This window comes from Betta splendens, chromosome 7 (genome assembly GCF_900634795.4).
Source record: "Betta splendens chromosome 7, fBetSpl5.4, whole genome shotgun sequence".
Taxonomy (NCBI): Eukaryota; Metazoa; Chordata; class Actinopteri; order Anabantiformes; family Osphronemidae; genus Betta; species Betta splendens.
In genome coordinates, this window is record NC_040887.2 from 6,151,941 (window position 1) to 6,172,641 (window position 20,701).

Sequence of the window (20,701 nt, forward strand, 5' to 3'; positions counted from 1 at the left end):
GCCAGAAACACATTTACCAGCATCCATCACGTTGTTATTGACACTGCAGTGCATTTGGGGTAATCAACAATTATTCCATTATGAATACATCTAGACCCAGTCAACCAGTTCAGACCCAGTTCATTCAAATAAATGAGTTTGCTCACTGGGTCAGGTAACACGTGAACTTCAAACAAATTCTATTATTCAATTATGTGCCTGTTAGTCGTCACAAAGTGATCACGTGATGCTTGAAGAAGCGCAACTACTGTAGCATTGAAACTAACGTGGGGGCTCGTGCGCGTTGTGACGGGTCGACCCCCGCCGCCCGATGGCGCCCCCAGCGGCCGGCCGCGGCGCCGCACAGGCAGCGGGACTCGCTGCGCAGAGTCAGTCCGCCGTAGCTGCGCCGACTGGAGGGATGTGACCCCGGAACAGGACGCCCTCCTACAACAACACACCATTCAAACAGAGCACAGAAGAAAGAAAAGCTGGACCAGGAGGGGTAAGGTCCTGCGCGTCGGTATCATTATCGAGGCCCGGAGTGACCGGGCTGTTCGCGACGACCGGCGCGCGCGGATCCCGGCGTCCACGCTCCAGGCGGAGCGGCGGCACCTGGACGGTGTTTGCACCCGTAGCAACTTCATTCAGGCTTTTGTCTCGGGCATGCTAGCGCGCTAGCCGCGCTGGCTAGCATCGGCCGCTTCGCCGACGGCAGCGCGGGGCGTTGAATGAAATGTTCGCCGCGGCCGAAATGAAGTCGACTCGTGGTCCATCACCGACGTCTCGAGGTCGTCGCGCGACGGCCGTTGTTTGCGGGTCGTGTCGAAAATGCGCCGAGCGCTCGTTGCATGCTAGCAGCAGCGCAGCTACAGTTTACGGTCCGCGTCCCGCAACATGATATTAACTAATCCCCCTCAGTTTCCTGCGTCCGTTTCGGGGGAAAAAATCACGTTGTTTTAGTTCGCTGCTTTTCGCCTTCGCGCGTTTTGTTACTGTATTTGCTCGGAGTTTGTGGAGGATTAGCAGAAGTGTCTCTGCTAACGTTAGTGGACGTGAAGCAGATGTTAACGGTTGGTTAGTTGGTTTGACTTGTTCCTGCAGTGACGTAAACTGTAATATTATATTCATCCAACAAAAAATGCATCAAATGGAAAAATAATATAGTCTACTTGCAGCTGAAGGGGAAACAGAAGCCACCGTCCTCCATGTGCATTTCCTTCATGTCAATGTATTTTTCATATTACTTAAGTGGCTCTATTCCTGGTTAATGCCTTGCATGGAAGCATTGTGCCCCCCTATTACAGCAGCCCCCCCCACGTCAGATAGCTGACATCCCTTTCAGTGGTGAAGCTGGCGCCCTGCCGGCACCAGGGCATTGATGAGTGCTGCGGCCAGTAGGTGTCAATGCTTGGCCGTAAGAAATTGCTCCATGACCTCCTGCCAACGAGCAGAGTCACTCGTGGACCACAGTATTTCACATCGCATTCCACTAGATGACTCCATTCTGGAGTGAGATCAGGACCCCTGGTTTCCTCACCTCCTCGCAGGCAGGACAGCTGCTCCGCACTGGCTGCCCAGTCTCCTTCAACCCAGAGAGGCTCTCATCAGCTGCCGGCGACTGGGCTCAGCAAGGAATGGCTGGTTCAGCGCTCGCAACCTCTTGCGATGCGCTTGGCACAAGCACTTGTCAGCCTGTCAGCATTGGCCGGGCCACATAGCAAACCGATGTGTCCTGACACTGTGATCCAGGAGCCGCTTCGGTCCAGTCATGGCACAAGCACTTCCTCCAGATGACACGTAATAACGGACGGTCGTCAGCGCAATACAGCTGCCTCAGGAATCGAACCCGACACCACAGCCGCCCTTTCTGTCGGCAGTTCTGCGTCCTCAACATTTGGGCTGCATTGCATTGTTCCAAGCGCAGAGATCGTGTAACTCTTCACCAATCAGGGTTTTTCTGCCCTACCTTGACTGTGGCGCGTTTGAAATCTCGCAGCCACACCCCCAGGGGACCAGCTCAAGGCTGCAGCTTCTGTTTCAAACCCTCGGAGGGACCCCGAGGGGTGGGCGAATATGTTCTTTGATTGTCAACCAGATTTAATTATGCTATATAGCACTGCGTCTAAAAGGCATTTGAAAAATCTAGATACTGAAAAAAGATCATAATTTTACAGATTATGCGTCCTAGCAGAAGCATTAAAAATGATAGTTAGAAAAAGCTTACTGGTGGCATCACTCTATGCAGGACTTACTATCAGCCTGATGTGAGACAAATATAGCCAAAGGACAATTAGGCACATATAGACACCCTGCTACGACCTAAGCCTGTACAGTTGACCAGGATTGTTTGAATGCATGCTCCATGAAGTGACAACAAGACATGACCTACTTATCAATCAGTTTTCACAATCCAGTTCATCACTATTGTCCACAAATACTGCAGCCATTGTTGTGGACACTGTATATGTGAGGAGACTGCTCACACAATAGCAGCATCCATTAAGTCTAAGTGAGTTTTTCTGACCTGCGGTGACTGTTGTCTTGCTCACGCTGTTTCAGGACCCCATGCTGCCTCGACCCAGAGGGAGTCTGCCTGCTAGGTGTGTGACTGGTCAAACACATTTAATATGATTCGAAATATAAATATAGATGGAATCTATAAGTTGTTTTGAGGTCATGGGCAGAACTTGGGTTACATTGTTTTTATATAGACAATATTTCAAATATTTGTTGCTTCTAGTTTTATGATGTTAGTTGAATATATTTGTGATCTTATCTGTTGCTATTTATTTAATTTTTTTGTTATGTATGATGATGCGTTTTGATCAGTTGGCAATGAGGGAAAAAGGTTTATTTTAGCCTTGTTTTTTTCTATTTAGTTTAATGCATTCATGATAACGTTAGACATTTTAGTATATATCAGAAAACAGAACTGACAAAGATGAGAGCACAGGCCAGGGTAATGTGTGGAGCCAAACATATGGTCTATAGTCATATATAAAATAGAAAACAGATAAAACTTCAAACTTGATTGGAAAGATAATGACATTAAAAAAACACATTATTGAAACAGTTGCTTCTGACTTTCTGTAGTTACAAAGAGAAAACCACACTTCTTTAATACCCCATGAAATGTCCAATAACTAATTCTATGAATTATTTACATATTGAGGCTTTTTTATAGGTCACGAGACAGGATAACAGTCACTAGAAGACTGTGTGCGTGTGTGTGCGTCAGTGTGTACCTGAGGTGATGCAGCTGTTTCGCTGAACCAGGCCGGGTTGTTGGCAGCCACACCAAGCTCATAGCCTACTTAAGTTACTCACACACTGGCTTGGGATGTTCGAGCAGCTCACGGTTTAATTGAAAGTATTTTTCCTTCTAGCATTTGTCCCTGTGTGAACAACCTTGTCCTCTCAGAAGGCACATTTAAGTAAATGTAGACACCTCGTTGGCAGAGTACTTCCTCCCAGTTTTCCTGCTTGCTGAAGGAATTGAGCAGCTGACTGCACAGGTCGGAACCGCTCAATAAGAACCTTGTGTGACTAAACCGGTGTGCTGTAGCAGCTTTTGCCCTTCATGACCCTCAGCAAATGGGACTATCGCATTGCATAGTGTAATACCTGGCAGCAGACCATCATTGCACTGCATAGCACAACTAAGAGTGGTTGAACCACCTAAAGACTCCTGTTGTTGTTCTGAAGAAGTTCCTAAGTAGTATAACATGACCTGACTAGGTTAGTCTTAATTCCTGTGGCATTACTGACACAAACATTGGTTTGATTTACAAACAAATTTAAGGCCACTGATTATTGCATTAAATCAGTAGAGATGAATCTGTCTCCTTATTTAGCTTGATTCCATTTCACCTGGAGGGCTTGAGACAACAGTAGCCATTCCAAGCTTTGACCTTGTTTAGTGATTTAAATTAGTAGTCTTAGCAAATATATTCACTTTACTAGTTAGCTATAAACCTGTCCATGTGTACATTTCTTGCATTGACTGCATTGCTCCTGCAGCCTGCACAATGACATGCAGTCAGAAAAGTGGCATGGCTAATTAGTTGCAGCCCTCAGAAGACGTATTTAGAACACATTTTTTATCAGTTATGTCTTACATTATTATCATTTGTGCAGGTCTTTTCGGTTCAGGCGAATTAGCTTATCTGTGCTCAAATAGCTCGATGCCTCTGCATCACAACACTGACAGGAGACCAACATGGTTGGAGAGGGAGGGGATTAGGGCTAGCTCAGCATTAAAGGAGTCTTTGATTACGTCTGGAATATTAGCAGCTTGTGTCTGAGGTTGGCTGAGCATCCCTCGAGGGATTAGTGTTGAGCCTGCCCACCTTTAAAGCCTAACATCAGGCGCACACACAAAGCAGTCTGACAGAATCCTTATTGTGTTTTTTGAAAAGATTTAAGATGTGGTACATCAGAATAACACTGGAATAAATTTACCAGGCTATATATAGCAAGGCATTATTTATAGAATTATAGAGTAATAATATATATATTTTCTTACTGTTTTCTTACTACAGAGCCTGTCTCAGCAAGATTGCATGGATAATGTTTCCTGTTGCATAGGCATATGCACAGTGTTAATGACAGTTAAAATACATAAAATGCACCGGCCTTTTGTGCAGTAGCAGACACAGAGTTCAAAACATTTCTTTTTGTATTGTATAACATTTTTTAAGTCTTTTAAGAGGCGACACCTTCTGGCAGTGACAGAAATCCTCCTCTTTAGTCACGCTCACCGCTCAAACTCTCAACGTTCCATTCCCATTGTGCTTCGGAGGCAGGCAGATTTGTGCTGCTGACGTTCTGTCGTTCCTCATGCTGTGTGCCGTCTGACTGCTCGCTTTCCCTGCCTCGAGTCTCCGCTCTCCAATTTGCCTGAAACAGCGAGCTTAGAGACATGATCAAACGTGTCGCCTTCAGATCTGAAGTCATTTCCACCCCCTCCACCCTCCACCGACATCCTCTCGCCATCACTTCCCCCATCCAGATACATTCGCACACCGCCACCAATCCCTTCAAGGTGTAGTGAGTACTGACACCGGCCGGCTCTTGCAGTATTTTTCATGTCTGACTTGCTTTGAGTCTTCAGCTGCTCTCCAATTAAACTACATCTGACGCACAGGCTCAAGTGAATATCTAATGCATTCCCCTGCCTGTCATTTGGCCTTGTGCTTCCACTTTGCGTGGCTGAAGACACACCATTGGACAATGTCTGCTAGCTGCTTCCAGCCACCAAAGGTTGTTAAATTAATAAAGACACAGCCTGATCTGGACGAATTCACATGGCCACAAAGGCAGCTAAATGCCTGCCACTGGCTAACGGTGCCCTATTCATCCTCCACCCCTGGGCGCTGGGAAGCAGGGACGATGAGCCAGCTCCTCAATTAAATATAACCCCACATCAAACAGCCTGTCAACATGCATTACTGCTCCTCTGTATAGATAAGAAGCTAAAATAAATTGCCAGGACGATTGTCGTCACTGTGGCCCCCATAGGCTTTTTATTAAACATCCTGAGGGTTGAGCAATTTCTGCCTTGCATACTGATTGTTTCGCCATCTTCTCTCCTTCGTACTTTTTCAAAAACATGTCTTCAGCCCTGCATATTTCTGCTGCATGTTAACTATGGCTAATGGCTGTATGGCGGGTGGTGTTTATATATTACAACGGGGAACCAATGCGACAGCGGCTGACCTTGATGCGAGCGTGCGCTATCACAGCGGAACTCATCCCTTTTCTGTCATCCACATTAGCTTTGGCAGCTTCTTTTATCGCCCTCCGTTCCCTCCTCCTTTGCCTATATTTTGCATCTCTGCAGACTTGACAGCGAAAGTAGGTCATTAGTTAGACGTTGAATAAGCGATGGAAGGAGTAGAACTAGGCAGCGGCTCTGTGAGAAAACTGCCATGAAATATTGATGACAGCCATTCATGCTGTGAAGTGTCAGACCTGCAGAGTGCCTGCACTGAGACGAGGCCCTTGACTTCTGATATCATCTGTGTTTGTACTGCATGAATAAAGCCTTATCACAAAGACAGTGCCTATTATTTAATCCAACAATAAAACGTGTTTCAGCCTAATGTCGTACGCCTGAGAAGTCAGGTTGGAAAGCGTTTTATAATTGAAATGCGGTCGACCTTAGGTTATTATAGTAGTACCTGAGGTGGTGCTGGCCCTGAAACGCTTATCAGCTGAATAACATTGTGGTTTTCCTTGTCTGCCCAGAGCCACAGGAGCAGGGGGGATGAACCGTGAGGAGGCCCCGGGGAAGTCTCCTGAAGACATGTACATCCAACAGAAAGTGCGGGTCCTGCTTATGCTAAAGAAAATGGGATCAAATGTAAGTCGAGTATTTTTACAAACCGTGTTAAGTGGACATTTCTGAAGAAAAATTTAGAATAATATGACATTAGTGCTGCATCCACTCAACCACACTGTGTTGCTAGTCAGCTTATTTTAGCAATGTAGGGAGAAGCTTAATGTAACATCTAACATAAATAGCACCCTGTGAGTTTTAATTAGTTGTGGGTTTACCTCAACTTGTGACAAGAACTCATATGAGGATTGTTAGTTAAATGCTATATTAGATAATGTGGAGGTGTCGCACACATGATTAATTAGCACCTTCTGGAGGAAATAAAACCTCCTGCACTTTTACTTCATGCAGAACAGCCAAATGTTCCTGTTACCTTTGAATGTAGAGTGAAGGGTGTTTAATAGAAGCTTCAAATTCAGTTCAGTTCCTCTTAACTTGATGTTTATTGTGGAATTTCACTTTTACACCTTCAGCTGACGCCGAGTGAAGAGGCTTTTCTGCGAAATTATGCAGGTGTGGTCCACAGTCAGATGAGCCAGCTACCACAGCACAACATAGACCAGGGTAAGGATTTGATGCACACATCTGAGGCACGTTCAGTAATCATTCACGTTTGTTTGAATATTGTTCAGTGTTTTTGCACTGCATTTGCATTTTGCTTCTCAAATGTAGGAGCATCAAACACATTTATGACACTGGGCGAAAACAAGTTTAACCCACCAACGCCACGCCCACGCGTCACAGCTCTGCTACTGTACCCAAACCAACAACGAGGGAAAATCCCTCCGCTCACGTTGCGCCTCTCGGGCCTGTACCCCATTAGGCCCAACAGATTCCCTGTCTGCGCACCGAGCCGACTCAGCGGCCCACTAGCACTGAGATTACTCACACTGCAAACACTGCGGCTCAGTGGAACCAAATGACTCATCTCAGCATGAGTACATTGCTAGTTTCACCACTGCTTCCCACAACGGGCAGACAAAACCAAGCTCAAATATTGTGGTGTTTGAATGATAGCGCAAATCCTGTGTGTGTCCTTAGACTTGTACAACATGACCTTTACATATAATAGTTAGGCCTTTTCCTGACACCTGAGGGTGCTGTTGAGCTTCCATTGTCTGCTCTATGGTAAATTGAAACCACAAGATGGAGCTATGTTCCACTACACTTCATGGGGGAGAGGCACTGCAGTCAGTACCAGACTGTTCAAGATGATAATTTCCTATATTAGACTTATGGGTTTAGTCCAAACATGGCTGTCATGGTTTCTTGTAGAAAACCTGCTGAGGCTCGGTTTCTTTTGGCAAATCCTAGAAAACATCTAGAATAAATATGAACGTCTAACATTACCATCTAGGGTTTCATGATATAGAACAGAATGACTGTCCTGGTTTCTTCATGCCGTTTATTAGATACTGGTCTTCACTAGATCAATACTGTTTGGAGGACTCATTAATTATAGACACACATGACTCGTGGAAGGTGCTCAGTATGTATTATACATTACAGAAGCGGACACGTTTAGCATCATTCGGCAGCCTGCCAGCTTGTCGCTGTGCCAATGAATTATTTGTGGTGTGCATATTTATAAAGTACTGCAATTAGGCATGTGGAGATGGCTGAGAGTCGATTGGTTTTAAATATTGAGTGCTCCACTGAGGAAGAGCAGTTTGTTGGCACATTGGGGATCCTTTGAGGTGGTTTGAAGAGGTTCAGTTACACGAAGAGGGGAGTTCTCTGTTTGATCTAGTTTAGACTTGGTAATAAGGTAGAACTGGAGGAAGGAAAACACTTTGTTGCCTAGCAACATGCACAGTCATTGAGCCTGTTTGACTGAACCTCAGACAGTGTGAAATATTACAAGATAAAATTAGTTTTGAGTCCTGTTTAAAAGTTACGTTATGATGAATCAGTGGATTGATTCAAACGTACTAGACAGATTTTCAACAGAGGGTTGTAGCGATGGATCAGGTTGTCCTGTGTTTCACCCATCATGACTGTGAACCTTTTCCTCTCTGCTCAAAGCAGCTGCAGTACTCTCTGTCCCAGCTGAACATCAGGCAGTTCTGAGGAGCGTCTGATCTAGTATCATTAATTCACGTGCTCACCGCAGCTTCGTCTTCAGACCTTGTACTATACTGACCGATTTCTGCTGCAGATTCTTTTTGTTGTGGTTCGATAAAAAATGATTTGTATCTTACACAACTGTTTTAATGACTAATTAGCTTCAGTGAGTTGACTCGTCCTTGGCAGCTTGTCAAGAAAAACCCCACGTCTGCAACAAAGATGTTTTTGTCACTCCATGTGCAATACGCATTGCATTGCTGGTGCTTTGAGTAAATCCCAGCCTATTCAAGCTCAATGTGCCCCTCAAGTGTAATGGAGGATGGTCTGCTAGAGCAGGATGCCCTAAGACCAGTGTTCCCAGGTGGTCTCAGTATGGAGCAGCGGTGTCGTGTGTCAGACATGGCGTCATCGATTGGGGACACAGTAGTGTGGTGAAGATACGCTCACGTATTAATTACAACAGGAAGTGTTGAAAAGTGTAGACACGGACATGGTAAAAATGAATCTGACAAATTAAGAACATCACAGCTGTTGTTAACTTAGCATACTCGGATAGGGAAAATAAATCTCTCCCCAAGACTGCTTAGCTGTGTGTTTTGCTTCTTCTCGTGGACAAAAAGACAAACTAACCAGGGAGCTGCCAGTCATACAGTAATTCTTCAAAAACAATGGGTCACTAAATTAGCATTTTAGTCTTAATTAACTGATTACCATATGTTGAAATGCAGAATAATTTTTTGCTTGGAGAAATTCTTAGAGCGCTTGCTTTCATTCACATTTCTCCGCGTGAATACCTTGATGTTGCTGAGTCTTGCGTGGCACAGAACAGGGGACCATTGTGGGCGAGCGTGACTTTACATGCTGTGATTAAATGGTGTTATTATAATTGGGGCTCTGCTGGAATGATGCTTTTGTGGTAATACTAAATAAACACTGTCTTTGTGGCACAGCTGTTGCAGCGTCGTCTGAGGAATACATTGGTTTAGTCTTTCCCGTCAGGCTGCTGTTCTTCCCTGTTTAACTCTCTCTCTGGATGCTTTTAAAACTGGCATCATGTCACTTTAATCTGTACAGTTTGTCAGAGTTACAAATAAAGACGTCCGTCTCCGGACTCGTTATCCTGTCTGATTTGACAAGGAACGTTTACTCCTCCTGGAGGGGCCTCAACAAAAGAGGAGGGTTGACGATGGGTTGCCATAGCAACCTCAGCTGTCCCAGGAAAGCTGATCTTCCCTGTGGGTTATGGTGTTGTTGCAAGGTGCAGCATCAGTGGAGCCTGGAGGCAGGCTGGACTGCTAATTACCCGGCCCTGTGTGTGATATTCCAGTATCTCTGTCATTTCAGATATTACCACAGCACAATCAATACTTTTTTTTTCTCATTATTCTGCGTATGAAAGCCGCCTTTTCAAGTAAAAGCCATGTGACCAGGACCAAGGACTCGTCTTTGTTTGGCATCTTGTCAGTGGCAGAGTGGTATTGATTCTTACTTTCTACCGCAGCCTGAGTCGGAGCCAGACACATAACACGTGGTTTATAAACCACCATGTCTTTGTCCTCTCATCTGACCATGGACACATTGTGACCTCCTAACTCATTGCTTCTGGAGACAGCACACTGCTACATCTCTGCTTATTTACTGAGAGGAGCCTGAAGGAACGCAGTGTGCTGCCTCTAACTTCAAACATACTCCATTTGGGTTAATGTTTTCTATCCTCAGAGCCTTCGGTGGAACTTTGTGTTTTTGTTAATTACATATTACCTGTTTGGAGCAGTCAGATATGTTGTAGTCCTAGTTATGCGATGTTGCATTTCAACCTCCTGCTTGCTTTATGTCCATTCCCTTTTCCTACCATGAGCATTTTTGTAATAAATAGGATAGCCTTCGCTTTTGTTCAGAGTATTTATGGAGGGCAAATCGGATGACCCGTTGTTGGTGTTATTCATGTAATCCACTGTCTGGAGCTGCTCTGTTTACCCCCTCATACAGAGGGGATCAAAGCACAGCGGAGGGAGGGGCCACAGAGCGAACAGACGCTGAGCTGAATTAAAAAAAAAACAACAAGGCACCACTCATAGGTGGCAGCAGCCCGCCGTCCACCGATGCAGGCTGATTTTATCTGTCGCTAGGCAACAGCTTTGTGGGACGTGACAGTTTTATGGTGATGGTATTCGCGTGTGTCTGTGAGCGGCATAGTGAGACATAGTGAAGAGGTAAAACACAGCTCTGGAGTTTTTTGAGAGTGTTGTTTGTTATTGACTGAAGTCTAGCAGCATCTCATCTTGGCCAGTAAGTTCTTTGTATGTCTTTGTTTCCTGTTTTTATTCCTGGCGCTTGCTTTTGCCTCTTGGCTTTTTATTTGCCATAACCTCATTTGCCGTGCCAGTGAGCTCCCATGGGAGGAGGGCTTTGAAGTTCTTATTAAAAGGCGCCCTCCCCCAAAAGTCTTGATCTCACCAAGCTTGCACCAAACTCAGTACAACACAAACATTTTTATCCGTCAATTTGGAGGGTCTGTGCTGTCTGATTAGAGGGTCCGCCTTTTGGGCCAAATGCATGTGGAGGCTCACAGTCCTGGCCTACTTTCATATCTCTACGATAGTGAAATGGTCTTTTTATAGCAGGCAGGCATGAGATGCCAAATCTTCTCAATTATCTGTAAAGGTGGGGAGTTTGGTGCTCTTTAAGTCTTCAGCCAGTCGCCCAGTCAATTACCAAAGTATTTATATTTTTATATGAATGTGATGCTGAAAAGACTGTCTTTTGTTACACACACTAACAAAAAGGTATATTCATTTATGAGAGAAACTGTCTCAGCAGGTGTAGGCAGGACCAAAGTGCTTGATGAATCACAGTTGGAAAGAGACTAATGAATGATTCCTCGTTAAACAAAAGCCAGCTGACAGAGTCTTATTGTGTAGCTGGCAGGATCCATTAGTTGACTCAGCCCAGATGAAGCTGTAATTATTGCTTGGTCCTCATTAACTTAGTAGAAGTGAAAGCAAGAGAACGGAGAAAAGAGATACCGGGCTCTGTGTACTGTCAATCATTCCCTCCCTTTCCTTTGAACTCGCCAATTCTTTTCCACAGTTTGCTGAAGCTAATATAATCAGCTACTATCAAATCATCTAGTGTTGTTTACTCACAGGCAGTCTTGCATGTCACAGCTGAAGCTGCAGCAGTGGAGGAGACTGAGACCCCAGTTTTAAACCTTATCATGGCAGAGCAGTATGTTAGTGCCTCCATCAGAGCTGTGATGGCGACTACAACAGGTGAATGCAATGTGGCTGTACATGACTTCACCTGCTTTTGATAAAAGGATTTTCACCGTAACTTATTTCCCGTCTGGCTTTATAGTCACAGCTGACAGGATTTACACAATACTGACAGTGTTCAGGGAGCTGAAGATCATTGACTGGCTCACACTAATGCTCATTTAGGGTGATGCAAGCGCTGAAAAGCGCTGGCAGCAGCATTCTGACAGGTCTGGGGTGTGATGCAGTGTGAATGCAGGTGCCTCGGATCACAGATGTGCAGCCTGTTTCTTGAGCACGCAGAACAAAAAACACAGAGTACTTTCTCAGGTTCACAGCAGGCCGACAGTTTGACACATCCAGGACTAATGTGACATTCTGACATCTCAGGCGCAGAGGATGTGGTGATGGCGTTCTCGCGGTCAGAGACAGAGGATCGACGGCAGTGACCCCGGGCCCCACCGCGCCACCCCACTCCACTGTGTCCCATCACTCCCCGCCCCGTCCTGCCCTCCATTCGTCCCACAACGCAACACCGATGAGCTCAGGAGAGGAGGGGCGCCCGGCAGGCACAGAGGAGGAGGGGAAGAGACACCAGGAGGTGGCTGCCTCGCTCTCCCCCATCCTTTCCCATCCTGACTCCTCCTCACACCAGCTGCCACAACATTACCTGAGATGCACTCAAGTGGGTTGAAGCCCGGGCACCAAGGCATTCAGTGAAAACACTCAAAATTGTGTCGATGAGTATCAAATGTTGTTTTGTTTTTCTGTTGGGGAGCGTTGGTCGGGTTTGTTTCGTATTATCCTGTCTGTGTTGAGACTTTAGGCAGTGTTAGGCGTCAAGTCTGCTGCGGTCACGGGAGGAACTGACCAGTCAGCAGCCGAAGCAAAGAGAAATATAGTTTTGGTCAAGCAGTGAGTGTGATGATTAAATGAGTTAGGAGAGAGATTTTTATTATTTCTGCTTGTGTTACAAATGCTCTGTTCTGATCCTGTCACTCCATGGGTCTCATTTCTGGATATTTAGTGCGTAACGAGAAGAGTGTACATGTCTTTCTGGATGTGTGACTCTACAGTGCAGGGGTTTTAAGGACAACCAGTGTTACCTTAAGTTTTACCTAACATCAAATTTTGGCGTGTTTATTACTTTCTAGCACCACATAGTTCAACACATGCGTGGTTATCTGTAAGAATTGAGCTCCCGTGACCTCTGACCCTTGTCACAATTCGTTTTGTCAAACCAAATGATGCTTTCATTTCAGAATAATTTGTCTGCCTGACCTTGTGGAGCTCACTGCTGCTAAAATGCGCCGATTCGCTCTATCTCACTCAAGGTCTGGAACATTATGCACTGTGTATCTTTTCTCTCCGTAATTTCCAGCCCGGCTTCTCCCGTACAAACAGCAGAACGACAGGCTGATTGATGTGTGTGTTAACACTTGCAGCAGGCCTGTCATTAATCACTCATGTTTAATTACGCGAGTTAACAAGGCGGAATAACAGGCCTCACAGTGCGATCGATGGAATTTCTAACTAGAAAACTGCATTGAGGTGTTTTAGAGCGTTCTCACTTTGTTTTAACTCGATTTTTTGTTTTATAAATGAGGCTCCACTCGTCTTTCTGCTGCTTTATTTTGAATCAAAGGCTGTTGAGAGTGCTACAGTGCTTCTCTCGAGCGGAGCGCATGGAAGACACTAGCGGACGTCATCGCATCAAACACAGGTGTACGCATTCTCCCCAGACAAGTGCCAGTTTTGTTTTGGGTTATTGTGACTTGTAAAACATTTTTTATTGTACAGATACGTGGGAAAATACAATAATGAATTGATTGTGCAAATTGTATTTTTTTTTTATTTGTAATATAACAATACATATTGAGACAATTGAGCGACAAACTGTAGTTGTAATTTATTGTTTACTGAATTTTCCTCCAACACATCATTGAAGATAGAGAAGCAGTTGATAGCAAAAACCTCACACCAGCCACCTTTTAATATCATCAGCAGTGGCTTTTGTTCACACTAAAAATCGTACAAACTCTAATTTTTAACTACCTGTAACTAAACGCGTGGAGCCAAACGTAAGAGCTGTGTGCTAGTTCTGACTGCACTGTATCTCTTGCACTATTATCAATGAGATATTTGCAAAAAATACATTTAGATTTTGAGCACAGAGGTTCTAGGTTTGGTTCAGTGGCGAAATGAAAACTTTGTAAACCTGTTTTTATCTTCAACTCGCAGTCGGTTGACTCAACTGGATTAGCTCAAATTAATATTTGTTAGCAGACGTGTTTTCTAGTGACATGCTCAATATTTAATGTGTTTTAACTCGTATAACTTAAAATAATTGTGTTTTGAAGCCAAGCATGTTTTTGAGTTTCAGATCTTTGACCATGGTTTGTACATTCTTGACGTTTGTGGAAGCTACTAGGTCTTTTGAAGAAACATCATTTTTGTATGGGTAAGTTTATATCTGTAAATGTTGTTGGCAATAATTTGAATGTCCTCAGCAAATATCGCAATGTAACAGCCAACAGCCCGCTCATGATAAGAAGCTTCGTTTTATGTTTACTCCTCTTTCACAACATTCTTTATTTTGCCTATGCATTGTGTTTTTTCCTGTGTGTCTTACTGTACATTTACCGATCAAGGTATAAAAGCCTCTGTTCAAGTTGTGAATGACTGCGTGTGATCACTGAATTTGTTAGCGGTTGGATTTTCAGCATGTTAAGTTTGAGTAGGCTCGATGTGTGTTTTTACTGTGATGAGCTGACGTTTTCTCTCTCTGTTGCTTTTTTAAATTTTATTTTCCTCTCGGTTGACAATACCTAGTTTTGTATGGCTGCTGACCATGTCTTGACTTAATGCTTCCAAATCCTATACCAACTGAACCATTAAAGAAAATTTACACAGTGAGAAATTACTTCCATCTTCTTTGTTTGAGTAGAAACTAAAATGAGAAACGATAAGAAACAGTTCTGCGGCTTTTGAACACACCCGTGCGCCAGGTATACACCAGGTTACTATTACTGTGGGTCACATGTTTAAAGACAATGAAGCCTCAGCGATAGGAACTTCTGCTTAAACCTCCCACATCGTCCTGTCAGGCTTTAATTAAGACAGAAATAGAGGTGGCTCCATGTTTGTGTGCTAACGACAGACATCTGTTCACTTCCCAGGCCTCTCTTCACACCTGGAGAAAAATCCTATGATAGAGCCACCGGGCTCTGGGAATAATGCGCCAGCTGTTGGCCGAGTTTACAGTGTTCATGCAAAGTTTCCAACAGTAGTTTGCTTATTATCCAAGCATTTTCACTAGATCTGCTGAAAGCCTGTTTTGGTTTCTATTGAATTTCAGAAAGAGTCTGGTTGCATTTATAATAATTGCAGTCGAAATACAAGCTCTCTGTCCTCATTGCACACAGTGAAACTGAAGAGCGGCGTGCGACAGCGGCAAATCTCCGCTTCCGAGGACATAAGCTCCCTCTGTCGCTGCACGTGAGCCGGGACGCGTTGATCTGTCGCAGAGCAGAGCTGGATGTCAGCACAGCGGCCGGTCGGTGCCACCAGCGCGGTTACGTCACCGCGTGGCTGAGCACGCGTCCGCTGTGCGCCCACACGTATGGGGAGACGCAGCTTCCACTCGTTTCCTAATACACGGAACACAAACCTTCAGAGGAAGCGTTCTTCTCTCTTTTTCAAAGTAAAGGGCTTATTTAAATATTTAATAGGCCGCCATCTCGTCTTTTATAATGTGATTTATTTTCACGCTGCAGGTCAGTAAAACAGTGTTAGTTATGATGGACTCTGAATGAATTTAAAATCAGCTTAGCATCACAGCTCCTATATATGTGTAAGGTTTCAAGCCATATGAATCTCCACCACCTCCCGCCCCATAAATGTGAAAGGATAGATATAAAATCCCCAAAATGATTGAGATCAGCTCCACGTTTCATCTTCAAAGCACAGACTGAGCTGAAAGCGAAGGCACCTCCCGCAGTGTGGGAGGCGACTCTCCCTCCTGCTGTTGGGCAAAGCCAGGTGGAATCCAGACAAAAGCAGGGAGAGGCAGCGAGCGTGCGTGCGCTCAAGTCCAAACTGCAGCTCGTGACTAATAGATGAGGTCTGCACCCAGTTCCTCCAGCGTTCATGCACCAGACACGCAGCGGCGGCTCGTCCTCGTGTCCTTCTCTGACCTCTAGCCTCACTGAAAAAAACCTGCCTCTCTTAAGTTTTTTATTTGAATCTGAAGACTGATGAGTAATACTGTTCCAGATCTAATGGGACCACAGCTCATTAGCAAACGTGCAGTTACAACAGGCCTTTGAGTGTTTCATCATCCTGTGGCGTCATCGCTATGGACAAAACTTTATTCATCACGAGGTCCAACCACCTATTTGATGTCTCCGACATTTATGTATAAATTAGTAGAATATCACCTGCTTTACAGATGACCTCCAAGCTAATGAGAAAAATGTCTGATTTCATAAGAATGACATTTCGAATTGAGAATCTGCTCATTATTTAGCCGCTGCTGCATCAGTCCAGAAGAAACACAGCAAGCGTTTGATGGATGCGTCTGAAATCACTTTAAGACCATATTGTGTGGGATTAAACGCCACCACCCAAGTTCCGCGCCGCAGTCAAAACCGCTTAGTCACGAGAGTCGTCAGAGCAACAACATCTGGCACATCTGGAGCCGCCGCTTTAGCTGCGGCCGAGGTCGTGAGCCAGAATCCAGGTCGTCCCACGTCGTCGTTAAGCTCGACGGCCCCCGGCCGTAAGAAACGGCATCTGCAGGTGCCTCCTCTGCTTCCTGAGCGTCGGACGCCGGCGTGGACGCGTCCAGCAGCTGCTGCTGCTGCGCTTCCTGTCTGTCGTATCATTTTCACACACGCTTTTCCACAATATACAGGATCGAACCTGTCCGCCTCCAAGGTTCCCACTCCACCGGTGAGCGCATGCAAAACCTGAAAATGTCCCCTCTAAGGAAAAGAACAGTATTGTAGGTAAAGTCTATAGTTTATATGAATAAAATATGAAGTTAGACGCATCTAAGGTTAATATTAAAATGTTCGGACGCACATTTTCCATGTGCAAATATAAACAGACCGAGTGCCATAAATGTAATTAGTGCTGCAGCCTCGCGTGTCAAAGCAGGCCTGTTTCTGCCTGTCACAACAAACAGATCCAGGCTGTGCCGTCAGGACCCGAGCATTCACCGCGGCCGCTGAAAATAAGCACGGGCGGCTGCTGTCGCTGCAGGAGCAGATTATACTTAGCCGCTGTGCGGAGGAGATCCAGCTACAACAATAACACAAGTGCTGCGGCCGAGTGCATCGGGAGGAATCCGCCGCACGCTTTGTGCAGTGACTCCTTTTTTAATGTCCACACCTATAAACCTCCAGGTTTTTCCCACTTGTGCGAGTAGGTGAGTCGAAGCTAAAAAGGAGCCACACGCTCCCATTCTCCACGCCTTGGTTTTCCTTTTAATTCAGCCGGTGCAGGAGGACTTCAAACGGCGGAATCTTAAAGTGAGACAATTCCTCCCGGAGGAGACGAGAGAGGGGAGAGATGCTGAGATGCGGCGCTGATTAATAACACAGTCTCCCAGCTCTTTGGACAGATGATGAAGCCTGTAACGTGAAACGTGAACTGCTCGTTATGTTTTGAGAGACACAAATAATGCTCTGCACCTTCATATGAATCACGTCCCCTCAACTGTGACTGACTCTGTAAGAGCTGGACCTTCATCTCCACCGTGGAGCATCCGGGGACGTCTGAGGACTCCGACGGCAGATGAAGAAGCAGCATCGCACAGCTGCATGCTGGGAGTGCGTGGAGTGACTCAGCGTTCAGGAGCCGCCATCCATCACGCCGCCGCGGCCGCCGCGCGTCGATCGCCGGCAGGAAGCTGACGTCTGCTCTGCCTCTGGAGCTGCCGGCTCTCTGCTGACTGCTGGGGAAGCGTCCCTGACCTTGTTCTGCCCGGGGGGACGGGGGGTGTTGGGGGGGGGGGGGGGGGCAGCAATCGGAGGTGAGCTTTTCGTGGATGTGGATGAAATTCAAACCGCGATTATGTCTGTGTCTCTGGGTGAAGTCGAGTCCAGCTTCACTGCCAAGGTCGAAACAGCTCGAGGTTCATCCTAATACAGTTTTATTTCATTTAAAGAGCCCAGCATCCAAAACTATGAATACGCAACAGCGGGGGGCGTCGCAGGAAACGCTTGCTTGCTTTATTTAGCAGTGGAATCAGTCATAAAACACTGTCTTGCCCATATATGTCCTTCCTGTCTTCTTCAGTCTTTGCTTCTGGACAAACCTAAACCTGACGCGGACTTGAAGGCGTTAAATGAAGGCCCTTTGAAACGTCAGGCCCTTTTCAACACTGGATTCCTCCCATTGTGTTACTATGGCTCTTCTCGCAGGGAGGCAACGACTTTCACACTGAAGCGAGTAAATTTAGAAGACGCCCACTTGACGTGACTAACAGAAGCCATCTCTACACAAGACACTGGCTCTATCACTCGCAGCCAAATTGCTCTCGGAGGTTTCTGTGAAGTGTGTGTGTGTCAGCGTTGCTGGGCTCAAACCCTTCTGCAGTGTGACCCCCGCGTCACAATGTCGATGCTAATTCCCGAAGGCTGAATGGAGGAGAGCGGCCTTTGTGTGCGTCCATATGACACAACTGCTGCTTATGCAACGGCGTCATGAGATCACGATGACGACGACGACGCTAATCCAAGAGCAGGAGATAATCACAACAAACCCCACGTGCGACGTTGCCGCGGTAACGCTCCTCCCTGAGGTCCAGTCCTGACCTTCCTGCGACCCCTCTGGGTCCAGAGTGGCACCGGTGGCGGCGCAGCGTTTTTTAACTGGGCTGCAGCATTGGTGAGCGCTCAGCTCCCTGTTACAACCGTATCCACGGGACCTCCACTTAAAATTAGACAGCAGCTGCTCCTGGATTATCTTATCCTGAGACAGATTCCTTGAATACCTGGGCCAGACTTATCCTGATGGTGAGACGGAGAGGAGGAATGGAGCCGGGTGAACGCCTGGGAAGCACCGTGCGGTTCCCCTGGATTCAACCTCTCAACCCTAGAATGAGAAGTAAAGCTGAGCGTCGGGGAAACACTGCATAACTTTAATTCAAGCTTGCACTTAAAGCAGCTGTGCGTTGTCCCTGAAGCGACGGTACCCACAGAATGGGCCTGTTTGTGGAGCAGTGGGGGGTCTTCTCCAGCAGAGCCCCCTTCTAGGCTCCAAGGCCGATCCACAGAAAGTGATTTGAAAATCTGTCACAAGCACAAACGCAGTCCTCAGCTCGTCGAGTCGGTTGTTGCCTTATCTCCATGCTAAAATATGTGTTTCTGACCAGATAATATTATTCATTCACACCTATAACTCAGTCGTCTCCGTCTGAGCTCCGGCTGCACAAATATGGCGGCGCGAGGAGCCCACAGCGTATAATGAGACTGTGCGAGGCACTGGATTATTGATGCCGCCGTGCTCCCGTGCTGGGCTCATTTCTGAGTGTCTCCTTGGGGAAAAGGTGTGCTCACTCACCTCCAGTCCTGGATGACATGAGTTATCTTCTACACCTATACCCCCCCCCCCCCCCCCCCCCCCCCCCCCCCCCCCCCCCCCCCCCCCCCGCCTCCTCCCCCCCGCTGACACTGCAACTTGTGGCCGCATTTTAATACGACAACGAGTCGAAGAGGAGCCAAGGAGGCACGAGTGTGTGTGTGTGTGTGTGTGTGTGTGTGTGTGTGTGTGTGTGTGTGTGTGTGTGTGTGTGTGTGTGTGTCTGCAAGAGTGTATGGCTGTGGTGAATGATGTTGTGGAACAAAGATAAAAAAGACAGGGAGCGGCAGTGAGACGGAGAGGGAGAGGGAGGCAGAGAGATGAAAGAGGAGATGAAGTCGAGTGAGTTGAAAATCAATAATTAAAAGGTCATGTGGGAAGAGCGAGGGAGAGAGAGAGAGAGAGAGAGAGAGAGAAGGTCCTTCTCTTTAAATACCCACGTGAAGCAGAACCTTAATCCTACATTAACATGCAGCAGCAAATCTCTCGTGTTTCCTCATCAGGTGTGAGACTTATTCAAGCTCCAGTATATGAATATGCAAACATGCATAGATCCAACATGACCTACACTGAGACGTAGTATAACGTTATAGTGAGTGGAGTGTTTGTGCATGGGAAAAACTGAGTGGAGTTGAGTTTCAGGCTTATTTAGTCTATTGGCATTAAAGTGTTTGTTTAAAGCCATATATTCACATTGTTTGTTTTGCAGACAGCATTTTTAAAAAGTGCATTGAATAAATGCAATCAGCGGATGGAATGTTCTGAGGTGCACTGGGACACTGTGTAATCGCTAAGTGCATCACTCTCCTTATAAAACTTGGACAAGAGTCAGACTTTTCTTAAGAAAGACCGAGCTCAACAAAATCTATAAGGAATGGGGCTAATTAACCAAATGGATGCATTAGGAGCAGCCTCCACGCAGCCCTGATGTGTTGATTCAGATTAGCTTAGCCCCAGACTTTTTTTAAAGACCTCTCAAAATAATTACACAGGACCCAACCACAGGATCATGTGTCCCGTCTTATCGGAGCTCCAAGTTGCATCCGGTGGCTTTTTTGGGCTGTGTGTGTGTGTGTGTGTGTTTGTGTGTGTGTGTGTGTGTGTGTGTGTGGGGGGGGGGGGGGGGGGGGGGGGGGGGGGGGGGGGGGGGTAATGAATGGACGCTGAGTGAGACGGAGGCCTTTTAACTGCTTCTCTTCTGCGGTGCTGACCTGGCCAGTTAGTGGTTACCAGTCACTTAATAGCAGCTAACAGCCTCATTATGAGCAGCTATGGAGCAGGAACCAAGCCGACTGTAGAGATTTAATCCCAACAGCAGATGTAAACATGTTTATGAGCAGAGGTCAGTTTGCATCACAGTCAGTTTCAATAGTATCATTAGATGAAATAAGTGATGTTGGCAAAGATGGAACCTTCCTCACAGTTTAGGGAAGTTTGGTGAAAACTCATTTTAGATTTTGCACCTTGTTGT

At 46.1% G+C, this 20,701-nt stretch overlaps 1 protein-coding gene and 1 long non-coding RNA gene across 2 annotated transcripts; one reads left to right on the top strand and one right to left on the bottom strand.

Moving 5' to 3' along the window:
• Positions 1 to 296: 296 nt before the first annotated feature.
• Positions 297 to 14,563, top strand: ctnnbip1 (catenin, beta interacting protein 1). The gene is made up of 4 exons (XM_029156715.3): positions 297 to 484; positions 6,232 to 6,346; positions 6,796 to 6,886; positions 12,034 to 14,563. Exons 2-4 carry the CDS (start codon positions 6,251 to 6,253, stop codon positions 12,090 to 12,092), a joined length of 246 nt encoding a protein of 81 aa, XP_029012548.1. The 5' UTR covers positions 297 to 484; positions 6,232 to 6,250; the 3' UTR covers positions 12,093 to 14,563.
• An 820-nt stretch (positions 14,564 to 15,383) lies between these two features.
• On the bottom strand, positions 15,384 to 17,592 carry LOC129604349 (uncharacterized). Its single transcript, XR_008695147.1, has 2 exons — positions 17,376 to 17,592; positions 15,384 to 17,279 (listed from the first exon to the last, which is right to left on the bottom strand). It is a non-coding gene; the product is annotated as an uncharacterized LOC129604349 (long non-coding RNA).
• Positions 17,593 to 20,701: the final 3,109 nt, after the last annotated feature.

Excerpts from the sequence above, each read along its gene's own strand:
- ctnnbip1 (XM_029156715.3), top strand. The coding sequence starts at position 6,251 with ATGAACCGTGAGGAGGCCCCGGGGAAGTCTCCTGAAGACATGTACATC. Across the intron at positions 6,347-6,795 it reads TAAAGAAAATGGGATCAAAT|CTGACGCCGAGTGAAGAGGC; the intron begins GTAAGTCGAGTA and ends TTACACCTTCAG. Across the intron at positions 6,887-12,033 it reads ACAGCACAACATAGACCAGG|GCGCAGAGGATGTGGTGATG; the intron begins GTAAGGATTTGA and ends CTGACATCTCAG.